This window comes from Tenebrio molitor, chromosome 7 (assembly GCF_963966145.1).
Source record: "Tenebrio molitor chromosome 7, icTenMoli1.1, whole genome shotgun sequence".
In the NCBI taxonomy this organism is placed as follows: Eukaryota; Metazoa; Arthropoda; class Insecta; order Coleoptera; family Tenebrionidae; genus Tenebrio; species Tenebrio molitor.
The window spans coordinates 377447-395077 of NC_091052.1; the positions used below are offsets into that span (position 1 = coordinate 377447).

A 17631-nucleotide genomic window follows, 5' to 3' on the forward strand; every position below is an offset into this window, starting at 1 on the left:
TTACAATTACAACGTTATTAGATTAATAACTTGAATGAAAGGCTTAATTACAATTTGAGCGATAATTATATTCGGCTTTTGTTTCGTCGCATCGATTCAGAGTTAATCCTAGAACAATATCTGTAATGTTGGACCTTTGTGAAAACTTTCAGGAAATTTTAGACCGGAATCAGCATAAGGAGTTCAATTTAATGTATGTGCTTTATTTGAAGGGTTGTAAATTCGTAAATTAGCGCCATAAGACCACTTGATGTTGAAATTTCCCAGAGAGCATCCTTCCGCTTCCTTCAGCCACTTTAAAAATTACTTTACCTGTCTTCTCTCCATTCTCGGTATTTCATCAACCCGTTTTCCTTAAATTGCGAGTGTTCCAATTCCTGTCGCAATATAAATGGTAATTATCTTAATAATTGTGGTAAATTTGATAAATTCATTCTGGCGGGGGCGAAGCCTTCACACGACAGTAAACTTAACAAGTTTTTGCTACGACAGATTTGTGGAATGTTTTCTGGCCTTCCCTGGAAAGTTTATTTCTGCGTGGCCTTGCTGGATCGTATTTTTAAAAGTCAATTACCCGACTAGCGCGCAAACTTTGTGCGACGGATTATCAATCAATTGATCCTTCCATGTCGAGAGTTCGAGCTAAGTGCCCATTCATAGGAATTGTGGTTTTAATATGTCTTGTTTGACGTTTATATTAAATGCTAAAGGAAACAAAGATGAATATGGTCAAACAGAGCTTTCAGCAACAGATCGATGCAGCTCTTCCAACATTAAACCCGTGTTTTATCAAATTTCCTTTTTGTTGCAGCGGATATTCAAGAAATTTACCGTCATGAGCGTAAACATAACACGCGTTATTAAATTGACATATTTCACTTCCTCCTTCGCTCTCTGAGTACTCCTCGTAAATACTATATATGTATTTCGGAAAAATATTCTTCTCATCAGTCTGCATAAAATGTAAACCGACCCCAAGGAAATCTCAACTTTTTTAGACGCGTTGGATATGCAACACCCTTAATTCGACCCTTTTATGTCGTAAAAAGGTTAATTATAAAACCATTCGCCTATAAGTCGACGCTTATAAATAACTAAAGGTGATGTGATGCAAATTCTGTATAAAAAACTACTTACTTTAAATAATCAATCTGAATAAAAAACGTCCCAGATATTTCCTGCAAAATACCGAACCCTCTGTTTATAATACCATCTTATCAACACCTTAGTCAAAATGAATGCTATTCGAAATCGATTCGCTTTCAAATTTCTCATTTTTTATACAGCTGCCCTCGTTATGTTGAGCGTTTATGGCCAGTGCAGACAATTTCTGTCGGCACACCAAACCATGGTAAATCGTCGGCCCTGCTATAAATTCAGCATAAAATACCACAGCCGAAATCATTTAGCAAAAAGTCACCCTTTCTAGCCCTTTATCCCAAGAAAATAAAGTTAATTCCGACTCAATGCGGACACGGCGTAAGTTTCACGCAAATACAATTTGATTAATGAGTGATCGCCTGAAAACGTCCGCACATAAACAAAACTGAATTGCAAATAAACAAAGAAGTGTATGAAAAGGAAACATCATCTCAGTACAAAAGCGAAATTTGAAAATTCTACTTGTTTACAAAGGGAGAACGTGTTTCTTTAGTTAATCATAAAAGTTGGACTGGGCCTCATTTAAACGTATTCTTTCAGCTTTATTGTAATCTTGCGCTAAGTACATAAACCTTTCGACAAAGCTTTATAAAGAAGCGGTCCCTCGACCAGCTTAAGGACTCTAAGTCTAACGGTCACTCGAAAATTTAAAGTCATGGAATCATTCATGGCCAAAGTCATGGTGGCAAATAGGTGGTGCAGCGCAAATGTGTAGCTATCTTTGCCCTACACATTAATTACCAATATGCGTCATCTTTCTCTCTTGCGCCGTTACCATGACAACAACAAGTACGACCGTCGCAAGTCAACTTGAAATCGGCCTCCAAGGTTTTTCATGGTTTGGTTTTTATTTGGAAAAAGCGGAATCAAACGAAATGCTTTTCATTCTATTACGTGGATCTACATAATTTTTTAATATAATATTGAATGAAATACAATTCGGCTTTTGGAATGTAATCACTGGCACGGAACGTCGAGCTTGTGCTGAAATTAAAAAATAATCAAATAAAATCCTGATTCGCTTGCGATTCTTATTTAACTGTTACCTAACTTTAATCTGTCATTTCTTGTCAAAGCTCTCTTAAAAGCCGATTTATGCGGCCGTATTTTCCAGAAGCGTGTGATAATAAATTAAAAGTATTAAACAGTATACAATTTACAGTTTACACTGAAATACATTGTAACAACGTGAACATCAAATGCAATTTCCTTGTTAAATAGAGCCTCGGCATTTCTAAAGCAAAAATTTTAAGTTTACAGTATTACTTGCTCCCATATTTGTGCTTCAAGAGATTTTAACATCACACAGTTTTCATTTCTAGAAAAAAATTCATAACGATTTGCAGAGATTTTCCAACTTAAACACTTGACTGTTAAGAATTTGGTTGAATTATGTTTATCTAAAACATGTACGGCAGGATCTATTGTTTATTTTGATATTTCTTTATACCGGGTTGTTATTCAAATAAGCAAATTAACAAAAACATATTTTAATGCAAGAACCAAGTTGTTTATTCAAATATCCAAAGAGATTTTATTAATTTATATTTCATGACCACGACCATTAATGAATAAATTTTAATACGTTGAAATGAAAGAGCAAGAAGTCATACAATGGAGCCAATCATTAATATCCTACATATTTCATAATTAGATCCCTATTCAAAGCATCTACTGGTATGCTTATTTATTTACTCCAATTAAAGAAAATTTCTGAAGCTACAAAATACCAAACCATGCATAAATTCATCTACCACAATGAAAAACGAGATTGGTTCGGGGAATTACACATTAAATCAGAAAACCGTTAATCAATGCAACAATTGACAATGCGTTAGAATTCCTTCTTCTGTCATATATTAGTTTCAAATTTATTGCAAACTTGATTAATCAAAGACGGCAACAGTCGATTCACAAATTGATTCTGCATTTCTGGCTTTGCAAATAATGATATATGCCACGTGCTGATTGCGCTCGTTTCTATCACGTCCACTTTCCACTGAAACGATCTGAAAATTCTCGCCAGGTTTCCTCAATCTGGAAATTTTCTTATTTGAATCAGAGCAAAGATAGTAGTTTTCTCAACACTATCAGATTCCACAAGGCTAATTTATTTACACGAGCAAATGTAATTTAATTAATTAAATATTGACGTGCTAAATTTGATCCGTGATAGGAGGGTGTTTGTATAAAAATTAATTACAATTAAATCTACAATTAAAGATTACACAAATCCTTTTTCGAACAATAAATTCGACAGAGTTGTCCTTTTATTCGAAACTTTTTATTAAAAAGAGAATTTCTCAGTTGTTTCGTAATATTACTTGTCATTTTAATGAAAACGTTTTGCATCAAAACACAACGAGAATTTGTTCCAAATTGAAATTAAATCAAATGATAAAACGAGTGTACTACGAGTTGGCATAATACCGAGAGCTTTCACCTATTTTGGACACACCGATAAAAGTAATTAGCTTCGCAGTTAATGAAGTATTGTTAGCTCGAATTATATGGACGTAAAGCCTTAATCATTTGATTTAAACACGCGACGTGAACTATTTAAGTTTTTAAATGATCGTGCATAACAAGCGTGAAATTATTTTTTTGAGGGATTCCTCGCCAGATGACAGAAAAAGTAGGTCATTACTGACACAACAGGCAAACATAATTTAAATTTTCCTTACAAATCACTCTAAAAAAGCAAAACCACACACACAACCTAGGAGCAAAGCAAAATATGATGTAACTAGATAATGACATGAGAGTGCAACACTATTTTTATTCCAATAATTAACTCCCTGAGCTGGATATTGATCAAAAATCTGAAAGCACTTTCAACATTAATCGAATTGATCCACAGAATGCCTCTTCTATGATCAATTTTACCAACACTGTAGTATTATTACCGGTTCGTCTCATTTCACGAGCAGTGCAATATGTCAATATTAATTTATAATCTGATTGCCAAACCAAATGAGCAATGGTATTGTAAAAATATACAAAGCGAACAAAGAGATTGTCAGGTATACTCACCCCTAAGTCTATGTATATGATGTAGATGGGATAAGGTAGCACAAAGCATACAGACGCTAACCATGTGCCGATAATACAAACGAAAGCTGGCATACGAGCTTTTGTAGGATGTCTAATAAAGCGGAGTCTGTCCCATGCCATTAAGACGAAGGTTAGGGTCGTTGTATGCATCGGAATGTCCTGAAACAAAATTTTACGATTTAGACAATACATTTCAGAAACTGTAATCGTTAAAGCTATGCATTTACAAGACTCAAATGATGAAATGTACCTAATTTTTTGTGATTTTAGGGTAGATTTGGGATAAACATTAAATGTGTATATTGATTTATAGCGTTAATTATAAATGGGCAGTTTGAACAAATACAGTCAAGGCAATTTTTAAACTGATCATGTAAATAACCAGCAAATATTTTTAATGTGTTGATACAATTTGCCCGGCGCATCCACCATTCGTTGACAACGATTTTTCAAACCAATAACAATAATTCTTACTCAAAATATTCCCCTTTCTGTAGTTCTGAACTAACAAAAAAATACTTACTAGTAGCTTAATTTTTAAGAAATTATCAAAGCCTCCTTAACTAAAAACAAAACCATATGAAATTTCATCTCAAGAAGTTTAAATTATTTTGCACTAATTCAATCTTACTAATCTTTTGGATGCTAGACACTATGTAGTTGTCAATGGGTTTTTCCAGCTAGTTAGCTTCGCTTCTCAATTTACAGATTTTGTTGCTTTAAACACTTCAATTTAGGTAACCTTGCAAATCTTTTCATTACATTACAACATATCATGCAAGTGAAATAAATAAATGATCTCAGGTGTCTCAGCTAAGACTTTCTGGCCTAATATCTCGGTTGTTTGCCGACGAATTTTTATGAAATTTAAAATACCGATATTTTAGACGGTGAAGGTTCAATTAGTAATAATAAAATTACCTCAAGTTAAAAAATGTAATTTTAACACATGTTTCCTTTATTGAAAATTAAGCGCAATTGTTATTAGATTATTATCACTCATGGTCATTAACTCATTAGACTCATTACGTTTGCGAACACCACTCGTGCTGCGCACTCATGTGTTCATAAAGCGAATGACCATTCGTGATACCACCACAAAAATATTCGACCATCTTTGACTACTCGTTATATCGCGCGTTCAAATGAAACCCTGGGCTGGGAAGGCGTTGGAAACTGTCAATTTTTCTTTCTTTGCAATGTTTTAGAATTTTTATTTTCGAAGCAAATATCTAAGGGCACCCTTTGTTGAAAACAAACATGTTCAATTATGTCCCGATTAAACATAAACAAATGTCATTCGTGTCAAACGGTGGGAAATTCAAACTTTACACTGTTCTATAGTGTTTATACTTTAGACCAGACTACAAAATATAAAAAACCCTTGTTTTGCTAAAATCAATTACGGCCAAGAATGCGAACATATGACACTACAATGGGCTCAAGAACTTCAACACTACAACATTGAATTGTTAAATGTCCGTCAACAACTAAGGGAGAGAGTTCAGGTTGTAGAACATATCTGAAAATACTCGTATACAGCGTGTCCCAGAATTAGCGCCATACCCTTGTATGTCAGATACAGAATCGTTAAAGAAACTCATATTTGTAAAAAGAAAGGTCCAGGGTTCAACCATTTAAGAGTTAGATACTATTAAAATTGACTAATAAGGAGACAATTTTTCAAATTGAACGTTATTCCGTTCCTTCGTTATATTCCAACGTAAAAAACGACTAATACGAACAACATTCGTTATCATTACGTACAAAAATGCACTACCTGTACTAGGCAAAGATTTCTGAAGGCAAACTTCATAACCGGAAGTCAACACGACGTTCAGAAACAAACAAAAAAACTCCTTCGTTCCGTACCAGCGATACTTTTCAACCTCTCCAAAAATTATTAATAAGTTGATTGACACGTTTTATTAAAGAAATTCTGAAAGCAATGTCCAGCGCTTCATGTTAGATGCTTTGAGTTAACAAAATATACGAAGCTTGTATACAAAAAGTATCTCGGTGTAGTAATAAGAAAGATGCTGACCAAACATTTGAGCGTCAGTGTTGTCGTAAAAAATAATTACTAGGCCTTATCACATTTCCTCACTTCCTCAGTATTACTACGGTTGCCTCTCTGCAATATATTTAACATAAGCTCCTTTCTGACGACTTCCTGACAGGCCAAATCTGATAACTAAATAGTCTGTGAACATTTTATGATCGGTAGGGCACACAAAATTCTATAAACTAGTTATTTGTAAGGTGCGCGAGATTTTAATGATGTTATGATTAGAGATTAATTAATTCATTAAAGGATCACGAGCTAATTATGTGGGGGTGCGTAATTAAAAACTTCATTTCCCTGAAAAATTCCGCAAACAACCAGCCTTGTTTATGTAAATTTGAATTAAATTTAAACCCAACACATTAATGCAAGAACTGTGTCTTAACCGACTTAAGAATTAGTACATTATCTGTTTTAAACTGAAAAATAACATTGTGTCGGTAATATGGATGACTATATTATTAAGCTATGAATAATGATCGCTCGCTTTAAACAAAATTAATCAATCTGGAAGTAAATTGAAGTGTCATCCACGGTTTATAAATCCGAATAAACGTCTGAACTGTCACCCTCGTCAAATATTCCAATTTTCAAAAACATTGATATTAAATTTTGCTGCAATTAGATTTCATATTGGTTAAAATGGTTAATGTTGCATGACAAACTGTCATACCAAAGCAGCGGATAAATGTTTTTGGAAAAAATGTTCACGTTTCTTTAGAGCGGAAAACACTGTCGCGAGCGAGCATTAAATCTTGGTCGTCAAGGTCATTTTGAAACTTCCCGCTACTGTCACAAATTAAAAATTTTGTCTGCCAATGTCAATAAAACGTTAATAAAAAAATGTCTGAATTTTATTCTAAACATTTAAAATTATGGCCCGAATATCATATTTTAACAGATTAAAAATTATTTCGCTGATAGAGACGGATGTGTCAGAAGCTATGGTGGCAACCCAGTTGGGACTTCTAAAAAGTTGACAAGATCTTGACAAGAGAAGACAAATAGAATTTATTACAGGTTATGCCCGTTTCACATTAGAGCACTGAATGTTCCTACTTTTAACACATGTAAATTAGTCTTTTCTGACTTTTAATGGCATGCCAAATAGGTTGTCTGACGTAAGAAATGAAATGTTTTGACATTTTGCTTGTTTCGGTAACATCAAAATTGACAACAAGAAGGATGAATTAAACTATAGAAAATTTAATGTACTGTCGCGAACAATAAATTTTGGTCGTCAATGTCATTTCAAAATTCGGTTAGGTTGTCACAAATTTAAAAAATTTCCCTGCCTGATTATGCGCATGTCAACAAAGTGTCAAAAAAGAGAAAAAAATTACAATTAATGTCATACAACATGATGATAGGTTATGACTTATGATATTTTCGACTGTTTTACAATGGAGCATTTTCGATTGCGTCAAAGAATGGCCTTGACGACCAGAATTTATTGCTCGCGACTGTACTTACTCGATTATTTTGCAATCGACTATACATCGATCCAGTGTTAAAATTGTAAAGTATGGAGTGGAAACACAAAGATATCAATCACATCCTTGAAAACTTTGTAGAACAATTTTACAAGTAATGTGACAACAATTTTTTCTTAGTCTATTTGATTAACTGATTATTGCAAAGATAAAATGTCACTAAGGAATATTATGCTAAATTAATTTCCAAAGTAAAGATTCTATACAGAATAAAGAAGAATGAAAAGTTGAGACAACAGTATCGTACTCCACGGTTTCAAGGAATTTAATTAAACTGTTCGCCAAATTTAATTCCCAGCAAATAGTGTTTATGCCTAAAATTACACTAACATCTTCGTCAGGCATACAATTGATTTCTCTGGTCCTTTATTTTTACATCAGGGATAATAAACAGGCAAAAAAAATATACCTAGATCATTAAATGACTATCCGGTCACGCCCATTTTGTAAAATTTGCAAAATTTGCAAAATGTGAGATCAGGTCGTATGAACATGAAAGCAGAAGAATTTGCTAATAAAAGGCAACGATACCTAATTAGAATACGTAAATGTAATTTTAGCAACTCTTAAACATATGTATAAAAATTGGTTGAATGTCGCTGTGAACAAAGATCATAACTACCAATCACATAAAGCAGAAAGAACTAAAACGTCAACGGTACCGACGTTAGTTTTCATCTAAGGGACGGACAGTAATGAACTCGACTTAACATTATTTAGGTTTAATTACCAACTTGATATTTAAAAAATATTGACAAGAATTTAAAAAACGAGTTTTCAGTAATTTCCGATTTACTGAAAGCTGCTATTATTGTGCTGCCACGTGATAACTGATTTAATCTTCATTACATTTATTCATTACAAAAGCAATAATTCCAGAGTAAATCGTCGAGTGTCAAACCTGTAGCTGCCAATACTACATAATCTTGTTAGGATTTGCGATATAATTAAAACCTGACATTATCGGCACAAATGTCATTAAAATTTTAAATTTTCCATCGGCTACAGGAAAATACACGAACCGGAATATAAAATACGATCGATTATTGGAACATCCCGATAATGAATTATTCGTGTAGAAGTTCTGCGAAATAACTAGTTTCGAACGATACGGAACACGTTTCAATTCGATCTCCGTTAACAAAACAAATTCATAAGGTCTAAGTACGTTAAATTTTAGTATATTTGTAATATGCAAAAGAATCTAATTATTATTATAACAATTCTTGAATTTTTACATAATAAGCAACTTATAAAATAGCGTAAATACTAATTTTAAATCGGTTTCAGTTAGACAACACGGAAGCATCAGGTTATAATGTTATCTAATTTTCAGGGACTTTCCTGAACATAATTACGGACTTGTCTCAACCATTTAGTACCTAATTATAAAGTTTAGCAATTACCAATTTTAACTAATTCGATTGCTTGCTCAGCAGAAAATTATGGACCATTAACCATACAAATATTATGACGGATTGTAGAAATTATAAACTCTTCTGCAAGTAAACAACAGTGAATTTTGTTACGGTAAAATCGAAAATTCCATTTCGTGCGTTTCATCTTGAAAACACGATTATCTTATTCAACAGTTCGTGGTGGTTGCATATTTCAACAAATACATTAACTGGACAGTATTAATTTGAGACTGGACTGGACTTGGGATAATTCTAAGAATACAAAATATTTAGTTTTACAACGTGTCTCAGAAATAAGTACATTAATTTTAACCAGTATCAGTATGTATAATTTTTTTCGAAATATAATTTTCATATCAGTATTTTGACCACCCCCCCCCCCCCTTCCTCATAAATTAACGAGCTGTCTATTTACTCACATTTTCTAGTTATTTAACCCAATGACAGTGACCGTGAAATAACACTTTTTGTAAAATCAACGCAAAACATTGTGTTTTTAGAATACGGTTTTTTCGCTCTGCGGCCGAGGTGTAGTTTTAGCGTTTTAGTTAGTTTTGTCCGTCTCCACAAGGGAGATGTTTACGTGTTGATTCTGTGATTTAAGCTAAAATTTTGTGAAAATGGGGAGTTTATTTTCGAGTAGTGAATACATAGATAGTGTGTTGGTGTGTGGTGAAGCGTCGGGGTGCTGCGCGCGTCTAGAGAATTTCCGTGCTACTTCTTGTGGGGGTACATGAAGGACTTGGTATATTCGATCCCAATTGACACAATTGAAGTTTTAAGAAATCGGGTGGAAAATGCTGTCACAACAATTTGCAATAACAGAAGAATGCTGGAAAATGTGAAAGAATCATTTCGTCGGCGCCTTCATTATTGTACTGACAATAACGGCGGTCACTTTGAACACTTCTTGTAATGGTTAGTGATTACTGGTTACTCTAATTACTTCATGAGAATTTTTACGGATTAATACACTAATTTCAGGAGACATTTTGTCATTATTTGGGTATGGGCGCTTCATTGGGATCAGTTTAATTTTTTTTTTTTTTAATTGTTTTCATTTAATATCTAACATATGATTCTCCTTTTTCTCTTCCACCTTTATCATTATAGCAACGGGCGCAGCAATTAGCCGCTGTACTTAAGTTCGCAAGAAACAAGTGAAAGTTTTCTTGCATTTATTTTTTGTTCTTCGCTTATCGGCAACGGCGAAGCAAGTAATCCCCATAGGCGGGTAACGAAATTTGTGCCAAATCTTTCAATAATTTTAATTGAATAACTATAAAGTTTAGGAAAAACATACAGGGTGGAACAAAAGTATCAAATATTGGCTGTAACTTTTTAATTTGACAATTTATGAAAAAATGTTTAATATAAAAGTTGATTGGTGTATTATCCTGCATCATCTGGTCTTTCTAGTTTGTTACTATCTTCTTTTGTTTCGCTGCTATGGCAACCAACTTTGGTTTTTTAAATAGCACCCATACATTTTTTGGGTGATTTTCAAACAAGCGTATCTTTCTGTATTCATAAATACAGTTTTTTCCATTATGGGGAAAAAGAATAAAAATTAAAAAAAAAAAACAAATTAACTTACTAAGTTGTAAATTGGCCTTTTTTGGCATGAGTGGGCCAGTTTAAAACGCGAGTGAAACGAGGCCCACGAGTGCCAAAAAATGGCCAATTTACACAACAACGAGTTGAATACAACGTTTTTTTGTTCGACGAGCCCCTTAAAGCCTTTAGAGCCTCTAAATCGCTTAAAATTTTTAAAATTAGCTTGATGTTTCGTTTTGACAAGTTGTCAAATTTATCAAAATCCGTTCACACAGGAGAAAATTCTCAAATTCTGACAGTGTCGAACAAAAAAAAATTATTACAATGTGATTTGAATTTACAAAAAATTGGTATGTGCCTTTTATTCCATTAAGTCGTCATTTATCGATGTTTCTGTTGCTAATATTTGTTGATTGATTATTTCATTGGTCTGTAAACAAAAGGCACATGTTCTTTTTGGAAACATCAAAAACACAAGTGTTGCACATTATGTCCCCTTTCCAACAGTTGTCAAGGTGATTTTAGTTAGGTAAGAATAAAGAAATGTTGTAGGAAAATGTATTTTTAATGTCAGTTACAAGTAATTTACAATTATGTATTACAATCAAACCGGTGTTATAACGGTTTGAAGTTGAACCATAATAGTATATTAAAGATCGAGTTTTATAAGGATTGATTTAGCGCACGAGTCCCAGGTGTAGAAAACGACCCGTAGGGGAGTTTTCTATGGGACGAGTGCGCCAATACCCTTATAAAACCAGTTTTTTATGTTATTTTTTTAGGATTTGCACCCTTGTTTTAATTTTTAAATAATTTTTTTTTCAAATTCTAGGGAATTTCGTATTAATTGGTAATTCAAGGTAACGGATGCAACTACATCTGCAACAGATGTTAAAAAGTAGAGTTTGAACATTAATATTGGAAGTTTTTTGGTGTAATACACTGAAATATCAATAAAAATTTCATTAAAGTACAGTGTACTTTTATAAAGCCATAAACGACTCCTACTGACTGACGTTTATAAACGTATTATAAACGCAAATTCTAAAAAATGAATTTTACGAAGAATTACCATTTTTAACAATTCCATAATTTAAGACTTTTCTAGTTGAGATCGAAAAATCGCGTCTCATCTCCAAGATTTTTTTTAAATTTAGTTGGTATTGAAGTGTTTTCAAAATAATTTCATTTGATGTGTCACTTATTCAAGTCGGATAAAAAATAAGCAAGATACAGCATCAAAGGTTTTTCGTCAGTTACCCGGTATAAGGAGATATTTACTGACAACTCATTTTTCAACTTGACTGCTCTTTTCAGTACAGTGACTGGATTATATCTAGACTTAAACCTATTAAGCAGTAATGTGTGAAAACGGTTGCTTGTACGAAAAATTGTAAGGCGTTTTTTATTAAATTTCTTAATCTATAACGCCCTTTGCTATGTTGAATTTATAAATCTCATTTTAATAAAGAAGTTGTGCACTGTTGTTGTCACTTCTATGCTGATAGTGATAATACTCAGTTACATTTTTCATTTGTTAAACTATAGTCAGACAATATCAAAAAAAAAATGTCCAAGTGGTTTTCTGACGCTCAGGTTATAATTAACTCATCCAAGACAATACGCATGTTGCATGGTAAGTTAAATAAATAGTAAACTAGAAGAAATACGGCAAAAACCCAGGCGGATAGGTCTTGCAAAAATTTATTGACACGCCCTTGCATGCAGCTGTGTTTACAGTTTATTAGAAAGTGAATTTCTCTAATTTCGTAATTATCGTTAAAATTGATGCCGTACACTAATCCGGAGTTAACAGATATGGTGCTCATCTACGGCGAAGTCAGAAAACAGATTGTGTATGAGACTCCAGTTAACACCGTGGAAGAATTAATTAACTGTTCGTGTGAATAATGCTAGTGAGTCAAAAAACTGACAAAATTCCGACATGGTGAGAATTTAAGCTTCTATTGCTCGAAGGGCACAAGAGCGCGTGCATCGATAACGGAGGGCGTCATTTAATTTATTAATTTAATGGTTAGTGCCCTTGATCAAGTGTGGTGCGTAACTTCAATGTCACTCTCACTTACTACGAATAAAGAATTGGTTTTTGCTTGATTATCTAAGTTTTTATCTTCTTTCGCTTTTTACGCGTGAGCACATTGGCGGGTACCAGAATTTACGATCAAACTAATTGTAGAAATCTATTTTTTAATAATTAACAATCTAATAATAATTGCCCTTAATTTTCAATAAGGGAAACATGTGTTAAGATTACATTTTTTAACTTGCTGTAATTTTTTTTATTACTAATTGAACCTTCATCCTCTAAAATATGTATCTATATTTTAAATTTCATAAAAATCCGTTGGCAAATAACCGAGATATTAACAAATTAAATTAAAATTGAAATTAGGAATGAGTATGTGAGCTCCAAGCGGGCAATATTTTCGTTGCGCCTATTAGAAGACAGTAGATTGGATTAACTAGCTGGACAGTCACCAGTGGCAACCACAGTATTGCCTAAAATAAACTCAATAGGAAGTATGTATGTTAAATCAACGGCTTCACGTAAACATTAATTTAAATTCACTGTTGGCTAGAATATGAGTTGATTAGTGGAGCTTTATAAAATTGCAATGGACGAATACTTGTAACAACAGTTTCTATTCTGAGGTTTATTCCATTCAATTAATCAAAAAACGCAGTGAAGGTTTGGAAAATTTTGCATAATGGAAAACAGTCAACAGCAATCACCTGTTAAAATGAAATCCTATAGATTTCTTTGTTGAGAATAAAATAAAGCTTCATCAAGAAACCATATAAAAACTCCATTCAACAATACAATCAAACTTCGGCTCAAATAAAGCCATCACAATTTAGTTGTCGTGCGGAATTAAACTTAGAAATGTATCTAATGTATAACTCACATGAGAAAAACCGTACAAAAGTTGTTTTACTACTAAAAGCTCAATTTTCTCAACACGTGAATAGGATGAAAGCATAAACATTTTGCATCTTACTGAACCAATACAACAGCTCATACAGTGTGCTTACAATGTAGTTGAGAAACAAACTTAACATGTATTCTTGACAATAAAGAATCTTTATAGAATGGAAAGTTTTAGTCGTAGTTATCGAACCCTTCTAATTATTACCACTGAAATTTTACGTGACAATCCATAAAAGAAACACAGAAAAACACTCAAATAAACTTTCATACAGCAAAACTACAAACAAATAGTCATATCCCATTCACACCTGGTGTCATGCAGAGCGTTATTCATTTGCAACCGGAACTACACATGTTTCAACAATTTCGAACTTTCAGTTATTAGCACAGTATCAAAATCTGACAAATGTATTTAGTGAATTAGAGGGGAATTTATTACATATTACTGTACCTACTGGCTGTATTTTCTATCTTCTTGATAGTATTGGATTTATCGATCACATGTTTCGTAAACCAACCGTTTTATTCAATTTTACTCCTTTAGTCGCAATGCATAATTTATAACGAAACCAAACAAGCTGCACTGTAAACTACTACTGGCTCTAATTATTATCGATTCGTTTCCGTTTGGATCAATGCACAGAATCAGTTTCAGTAATAAAATACATTAAAAATTACATTATATTAATTCAAGAATGGAAATTGATATGAAATAAAAAATTAATGCCCTAAGTTGAAATTTAATGCAATTTGAAAACTGTCACAATTTCATTGACAATTTATTGAAGTGAAAACTTCTTTAGGCGCGCCATATACATTTTATTCCCGGGCAGTGAATTAGTTTCATGCGACACGATAAAATCGTTCGCAGCACAAGCTAAAATCGTTCGCAGCACAAGCGAAAATCGTTCGCAGCACGACACGACAAGCTAAAATCAAGGGAGTCGAGTTTTTTAGCGGAGCGAGCGAAAAACAATCAACTGTGCGTCACTTGTCAAAATTTTCATTGTACGTTGTGTTGTGACCTGATTGACCTCAGTGCAGAGCTGCAGTAACTGTAAACAGGGTGATTCTGAAATAAGTTTGGAAAAAAAAACCGGTAATTGGTGATGATGAAAATAAGTCATAAAAAAAAATTCTTATAAAAGTTTTTTCGTTTTCGAGATACAAATGATTGAAAATTTGGTCAAAATTGCTAGTACGCTGCTGAGTTAAAGGTGATTATCTTGGTAGTTTAGCAACAATAATAATCAAAGGTGCCCGTCAGTCACAAACGTAACCTTACTCCGCTCGATCATTTCCATAGAAACATTTACAAAGCAGTGTGCTTGTACCTACGCCTTTATTGTGGAGTTGATATAACAATGGTTGCTAATGAAGTGAACAAATTCGGACAAATTTTTCCTATTCATAGGCGTTGAAAATACAAGGATATATGGTAATTTCCTTCCTTTTGATTTAACCTCCAAAAGTCATTTACGCAGAATTATGTTGTGTCAAGGATATTACACATTTTTTTTCCAAACTTATTTCAGAATCATCCTGTATACAGGCTGATTCACGTAGCCCGTTCATTAGAAACTTTTTGAATTTCCAAAATCATATTAATATGAAAATTGGTAGTTGACTATAATCGACTACTCGAAGTTCAAATGAAATATTTTCAAAATGGCGACACTTCCGGATATACCGGAAATCGATGCCATCTTTGTTTTTTTTTTGCAAAAAAGTGAGGTTGCAGGGCTTCATTAAAAAAACTGGTCACGAATTATCAATTGTGCTTGGGAATGAATCCACGAGTGCGTCAGCACGAGTGAGATTCCCAAGCACAATTAAATGAGTGAAACCAGTTTGAAAAATAATCGATATAATTTGGACTACGAGTTGTATTCGGAGGACTATTCCATGAACCAACTTTGGCAATACAATGTTAATAAAAGTGACCTTACGAGTAGAAATCTTAGAATTAAATTAATTCTGAAAGAACATCCAACACACATATTTTGAAAACTTGTATTTTATGATTTCTTGTCGCAGTAAAAGTAATGAAAATTTGTGTGTAAAGTCATGTTTAAGTCACCCCATAATTTGAAGAGACATTTTCAATTTATCTTGTTGCACCTCAGGGGCTCAGATCAGTTGACCAACGCGTTATTGCACATGACGTTGCCCGCACGTAAATAACGACCCTTCTAACGGACTAAAATATCAATTTATTCATAAGTATGGACGATCCTACCGAATTTTTTTTACGTAAAATACATTTCTTGCTTACTACATTAATAGCATATCAAATGAATCACAGTACAAAATTCCACTGTGACCCGAATTCAAACAGTAACAAATAATTCTACGATGCCATTAGTGTGAATTTAACAAGACGGAACCTTACATGTAAGCGGCACTCTGTCATCGTAATATATCAGGGGAAAACCTACGAAAACGTTTATTCCAGGCAATTAATATGTAATCTATAGAGACTTCTGTTTGAGGGAAATGCCATCCGGTTGTAAATGTACGATTTAACAGGTAGTTATCAAGTAGGTACTTGATAACATACAAAATTATGTTGGATACACAGATACACTCAAGACTGTTCTGTTTAGATTTGGTTTCTTAGACCGTACTTTGTTACAAATTGAAAAGGATTTCTGCTTAATTCAGTAACAGGACAGAACCTAAATATAAACCGAAATTAATAAAAAAACATTCACTGATTCTTGTCCCTCTAGGAACATTTCAAATTCAAATTATTTATGCGATAATCTAATGTTCACCAATTCTAAATACTGTGCAATTCGAGTGCACCGTCGTATAAAAATGGCAATTTAATTTAAATCTCAAATGATTACAGATTACTCTTAATAGGAACCGAACCCAGTGTCGGTAATTTTTCAGTTTTCATATAAAATTCGAATTAGAGCTTGTAAATTTTAATTTCGTCTTCGTTTTCGCTATTCCATGCTTTTAAAGAAGCCGTGCTGTGATGAAATATAATTTAAGTCGACGTCGGATACGCATTTTAATGAACATCATTTTAAACGCCGAATAGTAGTAATGCTTACAGCAATACTAATATTATTTTAAAAAACTCACCTGCAACATGGGCAGAAACGAACAAAGTAGTTCGCCCAAAATCCAGTTGTTGACGAGCAGAACATACAAAGTTATCGGCAGAACCACCACACATTTGACGATATCACTAATGACATTGTTCAGAACGAAACTGCAAGTGACATCGTTGTAAAGCTTATTCCGGATAATGTGGACAAATACTGATAAGTTGAGCGCTACTCCGGTGACCATCAGCAGAGAATACATAAACAATATGAAAGGATAACTGCCGGCTACGGAGGGCCTCAAGTGAGGCTTTCGAAGATCCAGCCTAGGATCGGCTTGGCCGAGTAAAAACTCGTGTATGATACCCCAAACGTGTGGCGGCACCTCGTTCTCGACGTCTTGCGTGTAATTGTCTTCCATGACTGGAAAAGTCGCATAAAATGACGGCAGCGATGTTCTGACGTCTTCACATCTTACTAGTTAGTCACTTTCACCGTGCACTCGCTGATGCGCTGACCCGGAGATCTGCGTGCGACAGCTTTCAAGCTCCGGCGAGTTTTAAATGCGGTACGGGCGTCGGGAGCGTATAAATTTTATTTCAGACGGTGTGTTGTTGCGCGAAAGGCTTGCGCCCAGAGAGAACCACCACCTAAGTTCTTTGTAAATAATCAAAGCTGATGAAGGTTTTTATTACCGAGCAAAGTTCTAAAAAGCTGCCATCAGGTATGGACAACAACAAACTACAAAGCGTTCTTAGCTTAAATTTGTCCAAATTATAGTTAAAAATACTTGGAAGAGACTTTTTTCATGAACACTACACGATTAGTATCAAAACCGAAAAAAAAAAAATACATACATATAGAAAATTGCCAA

The 17631-nt window shown here is 33.7% G+C and overlaps 1 protein-coding gene across 2 annotated transcripts in view; it reads right to left on the bottom strand.

The window, feature by feature from the left end:
• Window positions 1–17532, bottom strand: part of LOC138135426 (prolactin-releasing peptide receptor-like) — a 28863-nt gene extending 11331 nt beyond the window's left edge. Inside the window, exons 1-3 of one of the 2 annotated variants that reach the window (XM_069054152.1) lie at window positions 17236–17532; window positions 16795–17180; window positions 4195–4374 (exon numbers count right to left, since the gene is read on the bottom strand). In XM_069054152.1, coding sequence (XP_068910253.1) covers window positions 4195–4374; window positions 16795–17178 — 564 coding nt within the window. In that variant the 5' untranslated portion in view covers window positions 17179–17180; window positions 17236–17532. Of the gene's footprint in view, window positions 1–4194; window positions 4375–16794 lie in introns of both variants that reach the window. The other variant, XR_011160981.1, reaches the window with a different exon arrangement.
• Between the last annotated feature and the right edge of the window lie 99 nt (window positions 17533–17631).